The sequence below is a fragment of the Podospora anserina genome, chromosome 5 (assembly GCF_000226545.1).
Source record: "Podospora anserina S mat+ genomic DNA chromosome 5, supercontig 1".
Lineage (NCBI taxonomy): Eukaryota > Fungi > Ascomycota > Sordariomycetes > Sordariales > Podosporaceae > Podospora > Podospora anserina.
In genome coordinates this window covers 17,276-38,666 of record NW_001914837.1, presented here as the reverse complement: position 1 = coordinate 38,666, position 21,391 = coordinate 17,276, and the positions used below count along the sequence as shown (strand labels likewise).

General features: G+C 49.9%; 7 protein-coding genes across 7 annotated transcripts; 4 read left to right on the top strand and 3 right to left on the bottom strand.

Moving 5' to 3' along the window:
- Positions 1–1,415: 1,415 nt before the first annotated feature.
- Positions 1,416–3,366, top strand: PODANS_5_3030 (uncharacterized protein; the record flags this gene model as incomplete). The annotated part of the gene is given in 6 exon segments (XM_024656035.1): positions 1,416–1,467; positions 1,539–1,675; positions 1,733–2,609; positions 2,682–2,944; positions 2,943–3,235; positions 3,291–3,366. Coding segments are annotated over 6 exon segments (1,698 nt in total).
- A 141-nt stretch (positions 3,367–3,507) lies between these two features.
- On the bottom strand, positions 3,508–4,980 carry PODANS_5_3040 (uncharacterized protein; the record flags this gene model as incomplete). The annotated part of the gene is made up of 1 exon (XM_001903979.1): positions 3,508–4,980. One exon carries the CDS (start codon positions 4,978–4,980, stop codon positions 3,508–3,510), a length of 1,473 nt encoding a protein of 490 aa, XP_001904014.1.
- Positions 4,981–5,666: 686 nt separating this feature from the next.
- Positions 5,667–7,357, top strand: PODANS_5_3050 (uncharacterized protein; the record flags this gene model as incomplete). The annotated part of the gene is made up of 3 exons (XM_001903978.1): positions 5,667–6,100; positions 6,156–6,355; positions 6,414–7,357. The coding sequence occupies 3 exons, from the start codon at positions 5,667–5,669 to the stop codon at positions 7,355–7,357; spliced, it is 1,578 nt and encodes a 525-aa protein (XP_001904013.1).
- A 508-nt stretch (positions 7,358–7,865) lies between these two features.
- Positions 7,866–8,610, top strand: PODANS_5_3060 (uncharacterized protein; the record flags this gene model as incomplete). The annotated part of the gene is made up of 2 exons (XM_001903977.1): positions 7,866–8,207; positions 8,260–8,610. The coding sequence occupies 2 exons, from the start codon at positions 7,866–7,868 to the stop codon at positions 8,608–8,610; spliced, it is 693 nt and encodes a 230-aa protein (XP_001904012.1).
- A 448-nt stretch (positions 8,611–9,058) lies between these two features.
- Positions 9,059–10,548, bottom strand: PODANS_5_3070 (uncharacterized protein; the record flags this gene model as incomplete). The annotated part of the gene is made up of 4 exons (XM_001903976.1): positions 9,059–9,542; positions 9,626–9,754; positions 9,836–10,278; positions 10,354–10,548. 4 exons carry the CDS (start codon positions 10,546–10,548, stop codon positions 9,059–9,061), a joined length of 1,251 nt encoding a protein of 416 aa, XP_001904011.1.
- Positions 10,549–13,445: 2,897 nt separating this feature from the next.
- Positions 13,446–15,059, top strand: PODANS_5_3080 (uncharacterized protein; the record flags this gene model as incomplete). Its single annotated transcript, XM_001903975.1, has 3 exons — positions 13,446–14,044; positions 14,122–14,830; positions 14,895–15,059. The coding sequence occupies 3 exons, from the start codon at positions 13,446–13,448 to the stop codon at positions 15,057–15,059; spliced, it is 1,473 nt and encodes a 490-aa protein (XP_001904010.1).
- Positions 15,060–18,693: 3,634 nt separating this feature from the next.
- Positions 18,694–20,441, bottom strand: PODANS_5_3090 (uncharacterized protein; the record flags this gene model as incomplete). Its single annotated transcript, XM_001903974.1, has 3 exons — positions 18,694–19,243; positions 19,302–19,535; positions 19,600–20,441. The coding sequence occupies 3 exons, from the start codon at positions 20,439–20,441 to the stop codon at positions 18,694–18,696; spliced, it is 1,626 nt and encodes a 541-aa protein (XP_001904009.1).
- Positions 20,442–21,391: the final 950 nt, after the last annotated feature.

The window sequence follows — 21,391 nt, the reverse complement described above, 5'->3', positions numbered from 1 at the left end:
GAAAAGCCGCAGAACTGTCTCATTTAGCTAACCCCATCAAATCCGGCATCACTGCATACCGAGTGCGGAATGAACACTCTTGCTCCGTTACCTAGGTATCTAGTACTCGGGTGATCGAAGTTGGGTTTGAGACACAACAGCCAGCTTCGACCGAATATTGCGCTGAGCTACTGCTGGGGCTTATCGCAGACACTTACTACGACCAAAGCTACCTAGGTGGACGGGCTTAGATGGACATGCTGGGATGGCATTCTAAAGACCATCCGGGAAGTTATCGGGTTCACACAGTACCTAGTAAAGGTCCTTGAATATATTGGATCGACGTCCTCTGCATCATTCAGAATGACTGCATTCACTGTGAGCGCGAGGCAGCCAAGATGCAAGACGTTTACGAAAACGACCCGTTTGAGGTACCCTCTCTGTCACCTCCTCTCCAGATACAGTCAGCGGTTGCTGTCTCACCCGCTCACTAAGCTACGAGCTCAACTCTGTAAAGCCAAACGACACATACCCAGAGCGTCTCCTCTCCAAAAGGATACTTTAAGCTGCCTTCGACGAGCTGCTGTGGGAGTGTGCGCAGTCGATCGATTGGGAACGCACGCCCTCTGCGTATTTTGCATCTGGAGGAATCATTGCTGTAGAACTTTTCACATGGCTGGCTGCACTTAAATTGTACCTCTTTATCCCAAGATCTTCATTGATTCTACATAGCACTGTCCATATTTGCTCTAAATGTTACCCAACCCAGACACATGTTTCAAGCCACACCTTGGCACCACCCCAACTGCCGCTTGCCACACACAATTTCGTTCCCCGCATGTAATTAATCTGGAGTCAAGTTGGAGAACTGTGCAGGATGGGACAAAGCAAAGATTACGGAGTACCGACATCATTTTTTTGCCGGCGGGTCGTTGGTGCAAGGGGTGTAGAATAGCGTCAGCCATGGTTAGGAGCTTTTGGATGCCGCGAGACTTTGATTTTAACCTGCATTTTTCCGAATGTTTATTGCATAGGTAGCGGGCATGGTAACAAATTCATGAAGCGTTACACCGGGGTCGTGCTTCGTGTGGGGAAGTCTGTGGAGGGAAGTAGGTATAGCAGGATGTTAGGATGGGACAGGAGAAGGGAAAAGAGTATTTGTTTGTGTTGACGAGTGCTTTCAACCTGCCTTCAGGGACCGATCGTCTCCTCAATGTGGGGAGATTGGCGCGCGGTTCAGAATTTCCGGGTCTGCGCTTCACGTCGTCGTCGTCCATTTTGTTGTTTCCATCCCATATCCGCGTGCCTTCCCCGCTCAGACCCAAGGTTCGACCACAGGGTGGACTATTTTAACTGCTTGCCGCTACTCTACACTGCTCAGCTTTTCCTCTTCCCCTACAGCTGCGGCTTCACAAGTCGCAGTACTGTATGCCAACATGCCTTTCGGAATACTGGACTGTAAAAAGATGGAAGTCGTGCCTGGCACGGGTAAGCATTCTCTGCGAAACCAAAACCACCACTGGGATACCTAGGCCAACTAACGTGGGAATTGCCCACAGCTTTCATGTCTGACCAAGATGACCTCCCTCCCGAATTTGCCTACATACCACGAGATCAACTGAAACACGGCACCGGCCGCTACAAAAACGTGATTCTCGTCCCTCAGCCATCTGACAGCCCCAACGACCCCCTCAACGTACGTCCAGCTTCCTCTGCCCTGTTCCTCCCCCTCATCTAACACACACCGGACCAGTGGCCACAATGGCGAAAGGAACTCATCCTCCTAATTACCTCCCTCTCCGCCGCCGTCGTCGGAGCCTACGGCCCCATGCTGTCCCCCGGCTTTGTCGAAATAGCCCACAACCTTGACATTACCCTTGACGTCCTCGCCCAGTCTACCGCCTGGCTCATCCTCTGCATAGGCCTCGGGTTGTTCATCACCAACCCCTTAGCCAAAATCATCGGCCGCCGACCCGTCTACCTCGTTGCCATCCTCATCATGTTCATTACTTGCATCTGGGGCGCTGCAGTCAAGGAATACGACTCCTTTCTGGCAAGTAGAATTATTGCGGGTATCGGCATGGCACCTTATGAGGTCTTGGTACAGTGCACAATTGGAGACTTGTACTTTGTTCACGAGCGGGCGACGAGGATTGCGGTGTGGAATTTATTTTTGCTGACGGGAATCAGCGGGGGCGCGTTGGTGGCTGGGTATATAATCGAGCGGGAGGGGTACCAATGGACGTTTGGGGTGTGCGCGATTCTGTTTGGGGTTTTGGGGTTGGGTGTTATTTTTGCAGTACCGGAGACGGCCTATAGGAGGGACGCGGTTGTTCCTGTGCCTGTGGCAAAGGGGAAAGAAGAAACAGAAGAGGACAGTGTGAGGAAGATGAGGCTGGGGAGGGAGCATGAGGTCCAGTTGCAGCATGTTTCTTCTTTTACTGAGGGAGGACATGGGTCGAATGTCACCGAACAGGCAAGGTTGGAAGCGGCCGAGAGAAAACATACTTATTGGGAGTCGTTGAGGGTCTATACTGGGCGGTACTCTCGAGCTCCGGGGTGGAAGCCGTTTGTGAGACCTGTGGTATTGTTGTTTTATCCAGCTGTGTTTTGGGGATTCCTAGTATACGGTGAGTGGGCCCTTTTGGATTGCCCCTGAGCCCCTGAACCCCTGAGTTGTCAGCCCCACTCACGATATTCAGGAACTGTCATCACTTGGATTGTCGTTTTTTCCGTCGTGAACGCAGTCATTTTTGTGAACCCTCCATACAACTTCACCATCAGTCAGACCGGCCTGATCAGCTTATCCCCGTTCATCTTGACCATCATCGGCGAGCTCATTTCAGGTCCTCTTAACGATTGGATCTGCATCTACCTCACCAAGAAAAACAGGGGAATCTACGAGCCAGAGTTTCGTCTCCCTCTCATGGCCGTTTCTCTGATAACGGGAGTTGTTGGATTTTTTTGGATTTGGCGCCTCTGTTGAGTACCAAACACATTGGTCGGGTCCAGTGCTGTGCTTTGGGCTGGCCAACATGAGCTTGGTGTTTGCCGCCACCTGTGTGTTTGGATACATTGTGGACAGTTACCGTGAACTGAACGAAGAGGCATTTGTGGCCATCAATACTAGGAATCTGTTGACATTTGGCTTGACCTACTTTGTCAATGGGTGGCTGCAACAGCAGGGTCCGCTTGTTGTGTTTTGTATCCTCGGGGCGCTGTTTGTCTTTGTCACTTTGTTGACAATCCCACTATGGTAAGTAGTTCTGCTTTATCCCTTGTGGAACAAATGCTAATCTTTGGTCTTTTAGGATCTTTGGCAAGAAATTCAGAAGCTTTACCGGGCGGAATCGATGGCTCCAGAGGTTCATGAATGATAATGAGTAATACTCGGTTTGCTTTTCTGGATCTGAGCATCCTATCAGGTGACTGATCTACGATCTTAGCCCTGACAGTCTAATAAACTATCGTCATGACCAATTTTGAAACATCATTGATGACGGGGTACCAAATTAAACAGCACGCCCCCTATAGAAAAGAGTCCAGTGCAAGGTGTCTGCTACGACTCCTCGAGTCGTGACCATAGCGACTTCGGCTCCGACTGCGGCTGCGGCTACGACTTCGCCGACGGGCGTGACCCCCACTGGAATGGCGTGAATGGGTTTCTGGCCTTCGACTTTGACTTTGGTCCCGACTTCTATTTCTGCTCCTGCTTCTGCTTCTATTCCTGCTCCGGCTTCTCGGCCGCTCAATGAGGCCCCAGTATTTTCTTTTCCGCAGCTCCAGAATACCCTCACCGATCCAGAGCATCTCCCTGTCAGCCCAGGCAGCCTGATCTGGAACCAAAACAGCCACATGTGCACTGTCTCCCTCGTGCGGGTTCGACCGTGGGCGTTTGAGCAGAGTGACAGCTGGCAGAGCCTCACCGTCTGCTGTTGTCACCTGCCTCGTGCTGCTCGACTCGACTTCCTCCAACAAGGCTCTATGTCCGTGCATCAAAGCTACAAATTGCGGTACTGTAGCACGAACCCCATCTGCGTCCGCCAGCGCACCATGACGGCTACGGCTTCGGCTATGGCTGGATGATCGAAGATCCCTCAATGCAGGTGAAACGGGCCGTCGGTCGTCACTGTTGCCACCTTCAAGCCTGACATAAGACGGCTTTCTCCCCCTCGAATGCGCCGAAGTTGCCGTCCATTTGAACGTTTCCGCTTCCTTGTCAGCTGGTACAAATACCGCTTTTCTCTGGATCCTCTCGTGGGTTCTCATTTTCACCAGCACAGGGTTGGGGACGTTTTGCATCGCCGCTACAGGCTGGAGCCCAATTATCTCGTCTTCGCCCTCGAAAATGACTCTGAAGAGGGTAACGGTGCCCGACATCCCCTCCTCGGCCCAAGTGACAACGGTTAGGTAGTCACAGCTATCCCCGTTGTACTTTGTCAGGTCAAAGAGCTCATTCTCCAGTCTTTCAAGCTCCCGTTTGGATGCCTTATCGACGGCCGATTTGGGGAGGTGGATGATGCGCTCAGATCGCATGAAATCGTCTTTTTTGACAGAGCGGAAGAGGTTGTGAGTCGTCTCGGCGATGCCACCGAAGCCTTCAATGCTGACGTGGCCAGGGAGTTCGGCTTTGACCGAGTTGAGCGGGGTGAATATCTTTTCGAGACGGGACTTTCGGGCGGTTTCTCGCGGAGGAAGAGTAGCTTCTTCGAAATGCACCCAGTCGAGAAATTTCGGGCCCTTGTCGTGGGGAGTATCTTGGGCTGTGGAGAGTCGCTGGTGAAGCGGCTCGTCGTTGTGAGATTCGACCATGTCAGAATAAGAGGTGGTGTTTTGACCCTGGAACTTTGGCGTGGCATATCTGTTCGCTGCCTGCCCTGCGGGTGTGTATGGTCGAACCTGCGTTTCATTGTTGGTCTCAACGAGGGCCGACGACATAGCGCCGAGGACAAACGGCGAGTTTCCGCGATGCGCAACGCGGTCTTTGGATTCGGAGTACATGGTTCCTGTTGAGGTTTTGCCAGCTGCATGAGACAGGTTTTAGATGGCAAAAATGAACAGCAAGAAAGACGGCTTTAAAGCAGGCAGACTGTGCGCCGCGAAGGGTGGTCAGCCAGCAGCCCTTCATAGCCACATGCAACAGCCATCTCACAGCTGCCTGTCGGGCGGTGGGACGCTTGGATCGGGCAGGAATAATGACCAGTCATATAGACAAGACACGTCGAGCATGACACCAACACGCGCCCGGCGGGAGGCACAGAACCCTCACAGGTCGAGCTCTTGAGGCTCAGACGGTTGATTCCATCCCAAGGATCATCAGCTCCCGTCAACCCCACCCACCCTGTGATCATGGCATGTGGGCCCATGGCGGAGCTGGTGGCCGCCAAGACAGCCAAGATTAGAGGGCTGAAGTGCCCTAACAGTTGGACAATTCTATTGTAAGAGAGCATGTTAAGACCTCAGGCGGCTTGGCATCGTGTTTCGTATCCCGCATATTGCGTTTAACCAGCCCTGACCCATGAAGATTAGCTTGATTGCCTCGTCAGCTTGTTCAGGAGTGGAATTGGCAACGTCGTCTTCCATATTTATGACGGCTTTTTCAGAAGGACTTTTGTTGATTTGCTCTACTTACAATTCCTGCTTTGTTATGGCCTGTCAAGTTGCGCGGGTAAACACCACAAAACGCCATGCCGACCATTAGCAGCACCAATCCCGAGTTCATCGAAGCAGAGCCCTTGCTGAGTCTTGAAGATGAGCAGGCAGCCGATGCTATCTACCATCAACACACACGCTCAAAGCCAGAACAGCAGCCCCCACAATGGCACAGAATCATAGCGCGTTTCCAGGTCCAAAGCTCCGGTAGCATCATCTTGCTGCTCTCCCTGCTCACGTTTGCCATTGTCACCAGCGGCATGATGTACATGATTCCGATGTTCCGTCTTCTCGAAGATGCTTTTTGCCATCTTTATTACGACAAAGACCCTTCCGAGCCTATCGACGAGCACATGTGCAAAGTCGACGGCGTGCAGAAGGAGCTTGCTTTGCTTGGTGGTATCTCAGCCATGATCAATTCGCTGGTTGGTGTTGTGGCGGCTTTGCCATATGGTGTTCTCGCCGATCGGTACGCAGCCTGATCAGAGATGTCTTGACTACTCAATTTAACAACATGAATCTAGAATTGGCCGTAAGCCTACATTTGCCCTCGCCTATGTTGGCATCGTCATTGGATTTGGATGGGGGCCACTCTTATTGTTTTTTGGGGTGGCACCCAACATGTACCTCGTTGTGATGGGCTGTCTGTTCTTTCTAATCGGCGGAGGCGTCCCCGTCGCCATGAACTCGCTCAATGCAATGGCATCCGACGTCAGTACAGAAAGTGATAGGTGAGTAGATCCCAAGCCCATGTTCTGCCTGCCACTGACCGACCTTCAGAGCTACTGGCTTCTTATATCTTTCCTTTGGCGCTGTGTCAGGAACCTTGGTAGGCCCGTTCCTGGCCGGAATTCTCATGCAAACCATCGGTCCTTGGTGTCCCATTGCCCTCGTCTTTGCTCTCACTCCCTTCATCTTCGGCGCCTTGCTCTTCCTTCCCGAAACCTTGCCCGTCCAGCTGAAAGAAGCGGCACAGCGAGGACGACAGTCACTCCCGAAAAAGCTCCGACACGCGATGAACGAGTTTGGGGTTTCTTTGTCCCTGCTGAAGAATAGGCAGCTGTTGAGCTCTTTGGCACTCTTCCTCATACAGCCTGCCATCTTTGCTGCATATTCGACAACCCTTGCCCAGCATGTCAGTAAATACTTTGGCTGGACGCTGGCCGAGACCAGTTACCTGCTTACGCCCCCACTGGGCATCCTTCACTTGGTTGTCCTGGTTGTGCTGCCTCGTGTAGGAAAGCTGATTACCGATCCGACGGGCAGATATGGGGTTTCCATCTTCACAAAGGATCTCGTGCTGACAAGGGTGTCACTGGCTCTCATGGCGACAGGAGCTCTCGTCCAGGGGTTCAGCACAGGAATAGCAGTGTTCCTCATTGGCCTGACCATTCATACCCTTGGGTCGGGCAGCGCGCCACTTGGCCGGGCTATTTCGACGGCTTATGTTGACCCCCAGCACACGTCGAGGCTGTACGCCGTGATTAGCATGCTCGAGACTGGCGGCGCGCTGATAGGCGGACCAGTACTAGCTTGGTGCTTCAATGTAGGCATGAAAAAGTCGGGATTCTGGATCGGGCTGCCGTGGTTTTATGTCGCTAGTCTTGTCGCTGTTGCTATCGGGGCACTGATGTTTGTCACCAAACCAAGCATGGAGCTGAGCTCGGGAGTGCCCGAAGAGACTAGAGGTTTGCATTATCATTCTGCTGGCGAGGAAGAGTGTTAGTATGTAAACAGTCCCGTCTTGCGCTCTCCCAAATTTCATGTGGAGATCTGGGCCTGTCTCGGGACCATGTGGAATGGATGTGAGGGCCGTTTCTCGGCGTCCGCGACGCTGGCCGGGCAGCGTTCGGTGCAGACGGCACAGTGTGTTCCAGGAACGCAGAGTCGGATAGCGGTCAAGCTGGTTGCGAGCTGAGACCGTATCGGGAGATTGTATGCATGCAGGGTCATGCAGCATTGAGCCAACGACGTGGTGAAGCTCACATCTGAAGGCGCTTGCAGCAAACCAAAAGGGAAAGGCCTGGAGTCGCCGAGCCCCTCATCCGCAGCGACCTTGGTCACCTAGCCCATTTTGGGAGGAAGAAGCAATCATGATGCACAATTTCAGTCCCTCAAATACCGATCTTCAGGAGCCTCTTGGACCCGGTAGGTACTTATATGGTTTCTCTTGAGACATCGATCCTCCCAATTTGTATTATCATTCTTCTTCAACCACCCACAACACGGTCGACATGTCTCCTGGCAGAACTCTCCTCGTGCTTGGCTCTGGGCCTGGTATTGGCCGGTCGGTGGCCACGCTGTTTGCCTCGAAGCGGTACAACAATGTGGTCTTGATTGCCAGACGCGCCGAGCAACTCGAAGAAGAGAAAAAAGCCGTCCTGAACACTGTCAGCAGCCAGATAAATGTTAGGACATACGCGGTCGATGTCACACACACGCACTCCCTCCTCCAAGCACTCGACGACGCCGATGCCGCCTTTGGCAAACCTGACGTGGTGTTTTACAACGCCGCTCGTGTTCTCCCATCGGCGCTATTGACCCATCCCGTCGAGGATGTCGAGTACGACTTCAAGGTGAGTCGCGCTGCGCGGGAACGGTAATGGCAAGTTGCTAACGGCTCCCAAGATCAATGTCAGCGCTCTGTACATTGTCTCACAGCGGTATATACCACACCTTGTGTCGCTGGCCAAAGCGGGTACTTCAAGCCGGCCTGCGCTCATCGTGACGAGCTCTGCCCTGCCGCATCACCCAATCCCTCAGCTCTTCAACCTGTCCTTGGTCAAGGCCGCTCAGAGGAATCTTGTGCAAAGCTTGAATCTGTCGTATACACCCGAGGGCGTGCATATTGGTGTGATCAACGTTGCTGGTCAGGTTGCACCGGAGGACGAAGTGAGAAATCCGACTCGCATCGCGGCCAAGACCTGGGAGTGGTTTCAGGGAGCAAAGGACAAGCCAAATTTTGAAGTCATGATTTAGAATATCGTGGAGTTGGTAAAAGACGATCTCTTGGGAATGAACGGTCGAGGATAGAAAACGAAATGAAGCAGTCTGTTCTTTTTGTTTACGTCATGAATCCTGCATCTACCGTGTGTCACAGGACTTGAGCCTCAAAGGACACCCTTGCTCAGTTGACCGCGACATGTGATCCTGGCTAGCACTGGTCAGCGGTTGAAGCTCTACTCTCAACCACTCGGATGGCCCGTGTGGCTTCCCGGAGCCTGCTGAATATGGGATCACACCGAACTTTGTAGAAGAGAATGGCTGTGTTGAATGCTCTGCTTGATGAGAGGCCTGTAGTGGCCATGTCTAACTTTGTGTACGCCGAAGTGAAAAAGTGTCAAGAAAAACCTCCTCCATTAAAGAACGCCGGTCCCTCCTCCCATTATCCATTCCACCCTTTCAAACTCCTCAACTGTGCCTAGCCTTAGACACTGCTGCTCCATGAAAAATCCTTCCTCACCATGATCTCATTCTGATATGAGTCCTCTGGACTGCCCTTCCCGTTTACACAGGTCTTTGACGAGTCTCTCGAGTCACCCTGTCGCTGGTGTCCCGGTAGATGATGCCCCGGCTCGCCCGAGATGTCCACCGTCAGCTCGATTTCGTCGTCCCCTCGCAGAGTTGCATCCAGCCCCCCGTGGTGCTTCCTACCGCTGATCTTGTGGCCAGCCTTGGACGGACTGGGCTTATCCGACATGTACACTTTGGGCGTGTCCGGGTATCCCGACAGCTCACCCTTCCACCAGCGTCTGACCAAGGGTGCATAGGTGGGGAGGCAAGCGCAGACAATGCCGATGAATGGCTCGCAGCAGGACCAGATGAAGACTTTGGACATGGCCCACGTGAAGTCTGGGGACTTGACGAGCTGGTCCATCATGACGATTCGGATGGCCGAGGCCACGCACACACTATGGTAAGGCATCAGTGGCAAGGTCAAACAAGGTTACAGTCAAGCTGAGGGGAAGGGGTCGGCGTGACCGAGACACAGCACGGATACCGAAGGGTGGCCGGAACAGGGGCATGGGGAGGGGGTGAAGACAGAAATTCACGCACAAGCCGCCGAGGAGAAGGATTCCGCCTACAAACACCTTTTTGGTGGTGGGCATGTTGAGCTTCCAAACTGTGATGGGTTTTGGTGGTTAGCATGGGATACCGTGTCAGGACTTCCGGAGAGCCAAGCTGAGATCCATGTGAGAGTCACCGGGCGAGTGGAAACAATGGGAACATACCTGTGGGAATCGGCACCAAAAGAATGGCCACATCAATCACCAATCCGATGATGCCGTTGCAAAAGTAAAACAACGGTGCGTCGATACATGATCCCGTGGCCGTTGGGTCGGTATACTGACGCCAGTAGTAGTCGATGGGCCTGCACCCTGCGAGCCATGTGATGGTCACTTCTGCCCAATGGGCACAGGTGAAGCCAAAGACGATGTACCAAATCACGTTTGTCCCAAACACACGGCGGTAAAATAGCAAGATGGAGACTTTGGTCGCCGAGATGCAGGTGATGTAAACGATGACGAAGGCGTAGGTGGTTTGGTACAGCTTGGTGAACTCCTCATGGGTGACCACCCAAAGATGCTTTCCGCCACCCCAGGGAACACTGATGAGGCAACACACCGCCGTTCCAATGCCCATAACCTGGATTTACGGTGAGCCGGTCAGCAAAGCCTGTCCTTGCTCCCCACGGCGTCCTCTTCGTTTTCAAGTACTCACCGCTGCAAAAAGAATAACATAGTCGTCGGCAGCCAGACCCGGCCCCTTGTTTATCAGCCGTGTAAAAAGCCGCAAAACGACGGAGCTGAGCCCGAGGACCATGATGCCGACGACTGAGCCGATAATATCCCCGTTCTGATTTTCCGCCAGGTTCACGCCGGGCGGCGCCTCGCCCCACGCTCCCGAGTTCGACATGGTCTTGTGTGAGCGCTAGAAAATGGATAAAACGAGTGGAATGCGGATTTTGTCACGCCAAGGAGCGGCAGAAGTGAGCACGAGGGAGTAAAAGTTCTCCAGTATTCAAGGCCGAAAATAAGGGTGGAAGTTGAAGGATTGGTGGTGATCAAAAGAAGGCCTCCCCGCGTGACACCTCTGCTTCCACAGCCGTGTGAGCAAACAGTGGAGAGGAAAAGCCCACCGGCGGCGAGGAGTGAGGAAAGGCTGCTTGTTTTCTGTCCATCTTCTTTGTGCCATTGGTATTTGCTTTTTCCCCATGGCTGTGATGAAGATTAGCTTTCCATCCAATGTTTAGCAAGCCTCCGGCCCAGACTATTTGTTCGAGTATTAGTGTGGTGTTAGTGCTGTAGTCACATAGATTATTTGCGGTGCTCAACAACGATAGTTGCCTGTTACAGCTGGTTCTGCAGCATATCGCCTCCAGGAGAAATGGAAGACCGGTATTTGCGAGAGGCTTGTGTTCGAATCGGTTTAGGGGGACGAGAGCGTGCCGCCCAACAGCACGATTTAGATCTGTCAGAGACTGAACCAATGGTACCAATGGTCTTGGGCGATCTCCCGCATCCTGTGAATGGCCCCCAGAGGCCCGCTTTGTGCTGAGGATTTTGACTGGACAGCACTTGCATGTGGTCGCTCCCAGATGGCCGAGTAGCCCCTTGGTGTCTGCAGCATCATTCGCCACTAGCCCTCGCTTGCTCTTCTCTGACTGGGCTTTCTGGCAGTCCCGCCGAGACATTGGCCCAGCGACAATGTCACTGATCGATTGCTCGCCGCGCTGGTACATGGGGGGTGGTTTTTTATTCTTTCCCGCGTGTAGCACCGCGTTAAGAGCAGTGCCGATTGGCGTTGTTCTTGGTTGGGGTCGGGAAGCCAAGGATCGCGTGCCGTGTCTTGGCATGGAAATTCAGCTTTGGTGTTTTCTTCAGGGGTCGTGTCTCGCTTCCATTTTTCTGCTGAAGCAGATCGTATCCCCATCTGGATAAGTGTCTATGGCTGAACAATTGTTTTATGGCGATGGACAGATTTATGCTGCGATTGTTTTCCCCTTAAACATCAGGTCTTCTTTAAGAATCACTCGATTCACCTGTCAAGCTGTTTTCAAGTTGTGTGACGGTGATTCGGCAAGAGCATGACAGCCAGTCATCTCAACCCTCAGTCAGTAAAGTCGGGTTCGAGTCTCGCACATCTCTGGATCTTGCACAAATCGTGCCATGTTCGATGCCGGTTGGCATTCCCACTGTTGGAGGATGACATAGTATGTGCATGTAGGCTGGGCCCGGCCAACTCAGACGTCCCTGACCGACGTCAGCTTGCTCTCAGTAGGGCATTGTGGCTGAAAACTCTTCAGTACCGCAGGGATAGCTTCTGATGGATGCCTGCACGGTTGAGCATGGACAGCGCTCGTTGTTTGGTTCCTGCAGCACATGTCATGCTAGCAGGAACAGACAGCAGGCAAGGCAGCGAAAAAGGGCTGAGCGCAGAATGTTCTGAAGCCATTGGCAATTTCTAGCTCGAAATGGGCGAGCAAGCCACCGCTGTGCGTTGTTTCCACCGCTGGGTCTTGAATCGAGACATGGCAACGTGCCTTAATATTGATGTGTCTTGATCCAAGAGGGTACCTACAATGCCCCGACTGGCAGTTTCCGCGGCACGCACCGTGAACCGTGGGACGTGCCGGCTTGGATTTGGGGGTCTCACAGACCAATTCTTGCCTTTCAAGCTGGCCGATTGGTCTGTGCGAGTCCACGGTACAAGCTGTCAGGGAGTCGAGATGTGGGCAACACGTGTACGATTACTGACGCTGGGGCCTCACTCAGTCTAGCGGAATCTGCACGGGCAAAAGTCGGAATCGGTAGAAACAGCCACCACCCAGACAAAGCAAGCAAGCCACCCTGGAAGACCCAAGAACGCGGAAATCCTCAACGTTGTGGCCAGGGTATGCTGTCTACTCGGTGACCGGCACCGTTGAGCTGTTAGGCATCAAGAAGCGCCTTTTTATTCCCCTTCCTAGCGTCTCCAGTCGTCAACGGGGGGCCCTCTTTCGTCTCGGCTACCACTCCACTCCACTCCAGTAGAAGCCCAAATTCAGGTCACGGGAATTCACATGGGAACATCCCAAGGAGGAAAGACGGTTGACCACTCGGCTGGGAGGGGAAAGTGGTCTTGTCACTCCTATCATTGGGTCGAAATGGACTGAGCATCCTTCCCGAGTGTCACAAGAGCCGTCCTCTCCACCTGCCCAGGACCCCTTGATGTTTCCAAGTGGGAGCCCAAGGTCGGCGACTTACCGACATGGGCGTCCCGGTGTGTTGGCGTGGGAGGGTGTGGTTTGATTTTGGTGAGATATCCACCCAAGCTGCCGGGACTCATGGGTGGGCATGGGTGAGGTTGCGGACCATGTTCTAAAGGTCAGGCAAGGTATCCGGGATCCGGAATACCCTGAAGAGACATACTATATGCTCGGTAAGCCCTGATCCATAGTGACGATGGTGCCCACACCAACCATGTCACCGGTACTGGCGGTATCCAAGCGCTCGAGGAACAAACAAGCGTAATCAAGGTATTGTTCAAGGCCTGAAAAGTGGCACTCTGTAAGTGGCCTGTAGGTGATTCGTTCAGCCCTGGCTTTCTGCAGTTTACGCCCGTTCCGAACCCGGGAGGGGGTATTGGTATCCTTAGGACTGTTGTCGGTTGTTGTATATAAAATCCCTCGACTGCTGTTGATGCTGATCGTCTACCTCCGCATCTACCTCTTTATCTATTTCGAATTACTTGGTAACTAGACCAGTTACACAGACTCTACCACCTTCTACCCTGCAAGTCCTATCGACCGTTTAAGGACTCTGGAGTTGGCCATGACTCCTCTCTCAGAGTTCATCTTCCTCTCCGTTCTTGGGAGCATCTTTACGCTCATAGTGTCTACGCCATGGAGGCCATGGCTCATGAAGCGCCTGTCTCAGTACACCATTCCGTCCTTCAATCTTTTCAAAGGATTCACTCGATCCGGCATAGTCTTTTCAGATTCGACGAACACCCACAATTCAACATGCGCCTTCAATAAACAGAAGCTCGACATCATCCACGACCTGTCTGACTGCCACGAGGTCGCCTCATCATTCTCCACCCTTGTTCAGCAGGATGGAGCTGGTTGCTGGCCTCCGAGATCCAATCACAATGAAAAGACATGGCCCGCATGCCTCCAGGCATACAAAGACATCTACCATGAGATGGCTCCCCTCCTACCAGCGGAGAATGCATCTCTTGACGACAACATCAACGAAAGGCGCATATTCGAGTTCAGGACACGCTTCGTTCAGCTTTTGAGTCAAAAGGTTGACCTGGCTGAAGTTCAGAGACTGCTGCACGCGGCCGATGCTGGAAGATGGGATGTCTTCCCCAGGGATGCTTACAATGGGTTCTACTGCTGTGTGGCTTGGTGTAGACATGCTTATAGGTAAGCGTCCTATGTCGTCCATGTCTGGACTGGGTTCACAAAAATATCCATGTGGCTAACAAAATCAGATGGGCAAGCATCCCAGTAGTCCGCCTCGCCCAACTTGAAAAGTCCATTGCCCTCCCCATGGAACTCGTCATGCCCTGGAACTCCATGCAGTCACACTTTGGTCTCGATTCCGAATCCGGAAACAACATGTCTAACCTGGTTCTCAACTTCAACCCAGCTGGAGGCTACGCCCTCAAGATCAATACCGGCCTCTCGACTCTTATTCAGTCCTCAGAGGAGGAATTCGCCCGCATCTTTCAGGAGGTCGAAGTGCTAGGTGTACCAATCTACTGCTCCATTGTCGAAAGTATCCTGGCATACGCCCGGGGTGACAAGGAGTCTTGTCTCGAACATGTCCGTGACATCAAAGGCCAGCTACGCCCTTTGCTAAGCAGCTATTACGACCGAGTTCACGACGCCAAGATTGCGAGATCAGTGTGGCTGAGCCGCGTTCAAGGGTTTTATGCCTGGGGCATGGGACACCAGAATATCACCAATGGAGAGTGGGAGAAGTTTGATGGGCTGAGTGGAAATCAGGTCTTGCTGTTCCAAGCCCTGGATGCGTTTTTGGGATTGGAGGCGTACCTGCCCAGGCTGATCCAGGAAAGAAATGTCCCTCTCTTGCAGAGAAGATTCTGCAAAGTGGTCAAGAAGCATGCCTTTAGGGGCCAGTTGGCGGATGAGGGGCTTGATGGAAAGATCAAGAAGGAGTTCGAGGATATTGTCAAAAGGCTGAGGGTAAAGCTTCTGATACTGATACATACCTGGTACCTATGTTGATTTGTTTACTAACAGAAGATAGGTCTTTCGATCTGCGCACCGTACCAGAGCCAAGGTGTATCTCACACAGCCCGCACCCGAGAGATTGCCCATGACAGCGGGCAAGTCGCTGCTCAAGGAGGATATGGACCAGAGCTTGCTGTTTTTGGATCAGTTCATGGTCGGCAGGTTGCAACAGACGGTATAGGTATTGGATGGTACATGTACACTCTTTTTGTTTATTCTGTTACTGGTAGGGATAGAAGCTGGGTTATGAGACGGACATACTGGCGCAAGTCACTGGACTGGGAATTTGTCTTGTTATATACCATGGGTCATAAGGAATGGAAACTTGTGTAGCGTTCATTGCTGGGAATTTTCACCTCGATCTTTAAAGATGGAAGCCATTACCTTGACCTCTATGATTGCAAAGGCACCACGAGCCCTGCATCGCATATACACTCTTCAGCCAACCTAAGCCTGCACATCGCATATAACCAACTCAGGGGTACCTAAACAGGCGTTTCACTCATGGCCACTCCAAAGCAACCGCAAGTCCATTCTCTCAAAAAGGATACCATGGCAACGTCATCATCTAACACAATCTGAACTTAAGTAATAGCTTGAAGATTGCCCAACAAGAGCTGAACTACCTAACGTGCATGATAAGCGAGCCGAATAGACAAGCGAGCCGAACACTTTCCACCACCCCACTACAACTATCTTCAATTACATAACCACAATACTAGGAAACCACAATAATTAAACCAGAAATAGATGAATCAGATGATTCTGCAGCCTCCTTACAGGTGCGTGTATTATAGTCTGGCTTACCGCACACGCTACAGCACTGAATCTTCGGACGAGACCCCCTTGCACCACCACCACTTTATCGATCTTCCTAAATTACTTACTTACCTATAGCCTTCTGATCTAGTAGATCCTGTGCCTCTTGTACAGTAAGTGACCCTCCAAGCTACATACGTATTTTTTTAGTTTTCCGGCGCCTACTTAGTACCTCGTTAGCTTTATAGAATATAATATTCTTTATACGAAGGAAAACTATTTAGTATATTATAGTTATTATACTTTTAGTAAGTTAATTTATAGTAATTAATATTAAAGTTAAAAAGCTATTTTAATAGTTAATAATATAAATTTTAATAAATATTAATTATAAATTAGTTTTTTAAAGGTTATATAGTATTTAGGAGACTTAAAATTATATAATGCCGGGGCCGTAAGTTTAAAAGTATTAACGTACGAAGCTTTATATTTAATTTAAAAATTTTTCTTTTTTAAATCGTATAGTATAAAATTAATATCTATAAAACTACTTTCATATATTTTTTTTTATTATAAAAGCGAAAAAAGCTTTATAGAAAGTATAAAGGAATTTAAATTTATTTATATAATGAATATATATATTTATTAAGTTTTTAATTTAACGATTATATATTTATTTTAATAATTTAAAATAATTATTAATATTAAATAATTAAAGGAAGTAAAAGGAATATAAAAGTATATAAAGCGTAATAATATTATTTTATTAATAATAATGTTTAAATTTAATTAAGTAATAACTTTTATAACCGTTAAAGATTAATAATCGATATTTATTTTTTATATAGGACGCTATATAATAATTAAAATACTTAATTTAATTTAAATTTATTATATTAATAATTTAATTATTATTAATAATTATAATATATTAAGTAAATAATAAATTATATTTAATATATTAATTAATTAAATAATATTATATAATTTAAATAATAATAAAAAATAAATTAACCGAAAATATTAATTTTGTAAATTACTATTATTTATTTACGGTTATTAAATTAAATTAATTTTATTTTATTATAATTATTAAAAATTATAATTATTATATTCATAAAGATAATATTTATTATAAATTTAATTTTATTAAAATTATAAATATTATTATTTATAATATTATATTTAATTTTAATATTCCGTATAAAAATAAATTACTTATTAATAACCTTTAAATCCTTATATTTAGCCCTTTAATAATTATATTTACGTATAAAACGCGTCTGAAATTCTAATTAATATTTAATAAAATTATAAGTCTATTGTATACTAATAGGAGGCACGTCGCGTTCGTATAATAATCAATTAATTATATTTTTTATATATAAAAGCCGAAGATAAAATATATATATATATAGCTTAATAATATATTAAATAATTATTTTCTTTTCTAAAGCGGTAAGCTTACGTAAGTTAGTTAGTATATCGCGTCGTATAAGCCGGCCAGCGCGTCGGTTATAAAGAGTTATAATTAGTACGTTATAAAGCTTAGCTGCGCGTCGAAGATTAAGATTTGGGTCGTTTTTGATAGCTTCGAGGGCTAAAATAATTCGAGATTCGGTTGGAAGTGAATTCATAGCGAATTAGTAGTAAAGTTGGTAAAAGAAGTCGGAGGGTTACGCTGCGTTAGAAAGTGTTCGGCTCGCTTGTCTGTTCGGCTCGCTTATCACGCACGTTACATGCATCAACGGTGAGACTCTAACTTCAAAACAACCCAGCCAGAACCAAAAGTCCACACATGGGAATCTACCACCCACCGCTTCATCCTCTGAAACACCGGGAGTCGGGCGGGCTGATGGTAGAATGATAGAACACCACGGCCGACCTGGCATCAAAAGCCAGACTTCCACTCAGTCCAATAGAAGCTGATGCCGCATCAATCATCCAGTCTCTTAAATACCCCGACACAGATTACTTTTTTGTTACGGTTGGGACAAAGTATCAGCAAAAACCCGCATCAACCTTTCAGCTCTATCGGATGCTGATTTATAGTTGCCCTGGGTCACTGATAGCATCGTACTGTCGACCAGGACTATTCTTAGGAACAGTAAGCTGTGTGACATTGATTTCGATTTAGTTGGAATGTTGTGAGCACGATACTGCACAGCGGAGGATCAAGAAAGTTCCACGTTGTCAATGCGATTTTCTGTCAACTCGCAGACACAGAAGTGATAGTATCTACCAAGTTATCGACACAACGAAAATGGTACGTCGTTCAAATGTTTCAAAGTCCGAAGCATTTGCTATCTCTACGGGTGGGAAATACCAATCCTGGCATGGAGACGAGTGTACTGGAAAGCAATAGACATTCGACGAGGTTACCCCTCCATACCAGGTATGGAACCAATGCATATACAATCTGCCCTTCGCTGCACAACTGATGAGTCGAGCTGATCGACCTGCAAGTGATTTGGTTCAAGTGTTGTTTACGGATACGAGATGAACGTAAAAGTAGGGAGGAGAGCGACCCCCGCCCCACCCGGCATGAATTCCTACCCATGTGGCTAATAAGAAGAGCAAAAAGTCACTGCATACCAGGTAGACCATCTGAGCCTCTTAGCAGTACATATATTGCATAGTCGGAGGCTAGTTGTGCCGAAGTCATCAAGCGGCACTGTTCCTACTCGCCCGTCGCATTCTTCCAATCGGGGAGAATCATGGATGCATCCAGTCTGCATGACATCCGTCATGCATATCATTCCAGGTAGGGGAAATTCCCGAGTGGGAAATCGCCGCGGGATGTCCCTTGGTCGGCATATATATATGCAAAGTTGGCTCAAATCCGAGGGCGAGTCCGGTTGATACAGCTACAACCCAACTCTCTTTCACGGGCACATACGTCTGCGTTAGACTCGATTCTGCAAAGTATGTACCTATCTATTGTGCCTAAATTCCAACCGAAGAATGCTGTATCTATAGGCCCGTCCGTCTACCAATCTATCAGTCTACCCATTGAACAAGCTTGAACACCAATCATCGGACAACCCAACACTGCATCAGTCACGCTTGACACCAATTGCACCCACTCGTCTCAATCCAACAGCGCATACCCCACAAACAAACACCATCCAACCAAACATGATCCAAAAAGCTAACCTATATCCCTCCATAAGGGCTTCGGGGGATGATTTGTTGTCATATTGCGAGTTGTTTGTGACCGATGAGGCAACGACCTGCGTCACACTTAGCCCAATGGCGACCCCAAGCTGAGCACACGTGTTGAACACTGCGCCGCCTAAAGCCTGCATGTGCTTCGGGAAAACATCCGAAATGATCAGGAGGCCAACTGTAAAGAGAAGGTCACAGCTGATGGGTGAGAGGATCTGCGCAACAAAGGCGTTCTCCCAATATACTTGGTCGGTACGGACCAGGGCCATCAACAAGGCCGAGACAGTGCTGACGATTGTAGTGATGAGGACGGTCCAGAATACAGGCATGCGGTTGACAAATATGCCCGTGAGAATGCTGGTGATAATCCCGGCTACCAAAGAGGGAAGCACTTGAAGGGACGCCGTCAGAGCAGACTGTCCCTGAATGGTTTGGAAGCTAAGTTAAGGAGACAACGCGTTAGACATGGACCTTGAAGCTTCGGAAACAGGCTTACAATAGACTGCTATACAACTCCATGCAGTTGATCAAAGCGTTGGTCAGCATAACCATGACGCAGGCGCTCGTAAACACACCGCTTCGCCAGAGAGAGTTCGGGATCAGTGCTGTGCGGTTCTTCTTGGTCTGGTAGTGCATCCACCCCACAAAGGATGGAACAGAAAAGACAGAAATTACGAGCAAAACGATGGTGCCAGCCTGACGAATGTCCTGGATGTTGGCCGACAGGGATCTAGAAGCATCACTCAATTAGCTTATGCAGGCCCGCCGAATGTTTCACAGGTGTTGATGCTTACGCTAAAACGTATGAAAACAGGGCCAGCCCCATGCTGGCCAAGCCTACTCCGATCCAGTCGATCTCACCTCCGAGCCGCCTCAGAACGGATTGGCTACCCGATGAGTGAATGTCTTGCGGAAGTGACCATATCCCAATGGTAAACAAAACTATGCTGCAGGCGGCTACAAGGTAGAAGGCTGGCCGCCACCCCACCGTGTCTGTCATGACCCCCGTGAGCACCAAGCCAAGACTGAACCCGAGCGGCTGGCTGAATCCGAGGCATGCAAACCCCATGTTCCGCGGCCGGCCCTCGGCCACGCTATTGGAGATGATGGATATCGCTGAGGGGGCAATGATGGCGTTTGTGATGCCCTGAAGGGCCCGGAATGCTATTATTTGACCTTCAGTTTGTGCCAGACCGCAGGCCAGAGCAAAGATGGAACTGAGGAAAGAGCCAACGAGGTTGACCTTTTTCACACCGACAACATCGGCGATGGAGCCGGCCAGCAACAAACAGGAACCGGCCGTGAGATAGTAACTCGAGGTGGGCCAAACCAGGAGGCTCTCCTGTAGACCCAGCTCCGAGTGCATGGCAGGTAGAGCGATGACGATGATGCCATTGCAGAAGCTGCTGAAGAACAGCAGGCCACAAAGCTGGGTGGTCACGATGATGGCGCGGCCTTTGGGCAGCAGAGCCGGCCTTGACTTGGCCGAGATGGGAGACGCCTCTGGTTCTGAATCAGAAGCCACGACTGTTGCATCGCGGCTCTGGCTTTTCCGTGAAGTCGCGCCCGAGTTTGTGGTGGAGGGGTCGAACGAGATGGTGTGCAACTCGGTCACGGTGGTCGTTTTGGTCGCCATGTTGTGCGATGCGGGCAAGGACGTGAGTGGTCGCTGGCTTCTCAAGGCTGCATATCTCTAGATGCTGGTTGTCGTCAATCAGCCGGCGGTGAGGGAGTGAGGTCGATTTGATGGCAAGATGCGGTTGTGTTGCAGCGCAGGTTGGAGAATAGGAGATGCAGGTGCATTTGCATTCAATTTCGCCATCCAGCACGACAGGTTCGTCAAAGAACAGGTCCATTTTAAACCGATGCCCCTTTCAGCTTTGGTGTGTCATCGGGCAAATCGGGGCCCGGATCTCGTTCCAGCTTCCAGTCAGCAGTCGCGTTGGAGCTAGTCATATCCCTTGGAGGCATAGTAGAGCGGATGTTTCTACCTTAGAGGCAGGTGCCACGAGGCAGGATCGAGTCGGTGTACTGTAGGGAATGTTTGCCCCATTTCTCATTCACCGTTGCGGCGCGGAGCTCAAAGAACCAAGGAAGACACGCAGACCGAAACACGGGACAGCGCCGAGAGCCCCATAGGGTTTTCAACTCCGGGGCCCGCTGAATTCGAAGCCGTTGGTGAGGCCCAACTGCGAACATGTGAGTCCGTCTCGGATGTGAGTGGTTGGAGGTGGGAAACAGAGACACCAACGGTTCAGCAGCCACGCGCCTCAGACGGCCCGCCCCACAGCCCCCAAACCCACCTAATAAACCGCATCTAGCTCTTGGCATCTTCACAGGCACCACGCTCAGCGTCTCAATGATGCATGGGCCTACCCCATGTCTTTCGCGGATCATCCGTACCATGAGTTACACAGCAGCGTATAGTACAATTTGTCCTGGCATTTTGGCAGGCTTCAGCCTTGAAAGTACCTCCATCAAGGCCTCTGCATGATGGGCTCCGTGTATCCGGCTTACATGCATCAGTTTTCATTACCTCATATTTTGTCCCTCTGCTTCCTTACTGGTCAGATGGGAGCGTGGGTT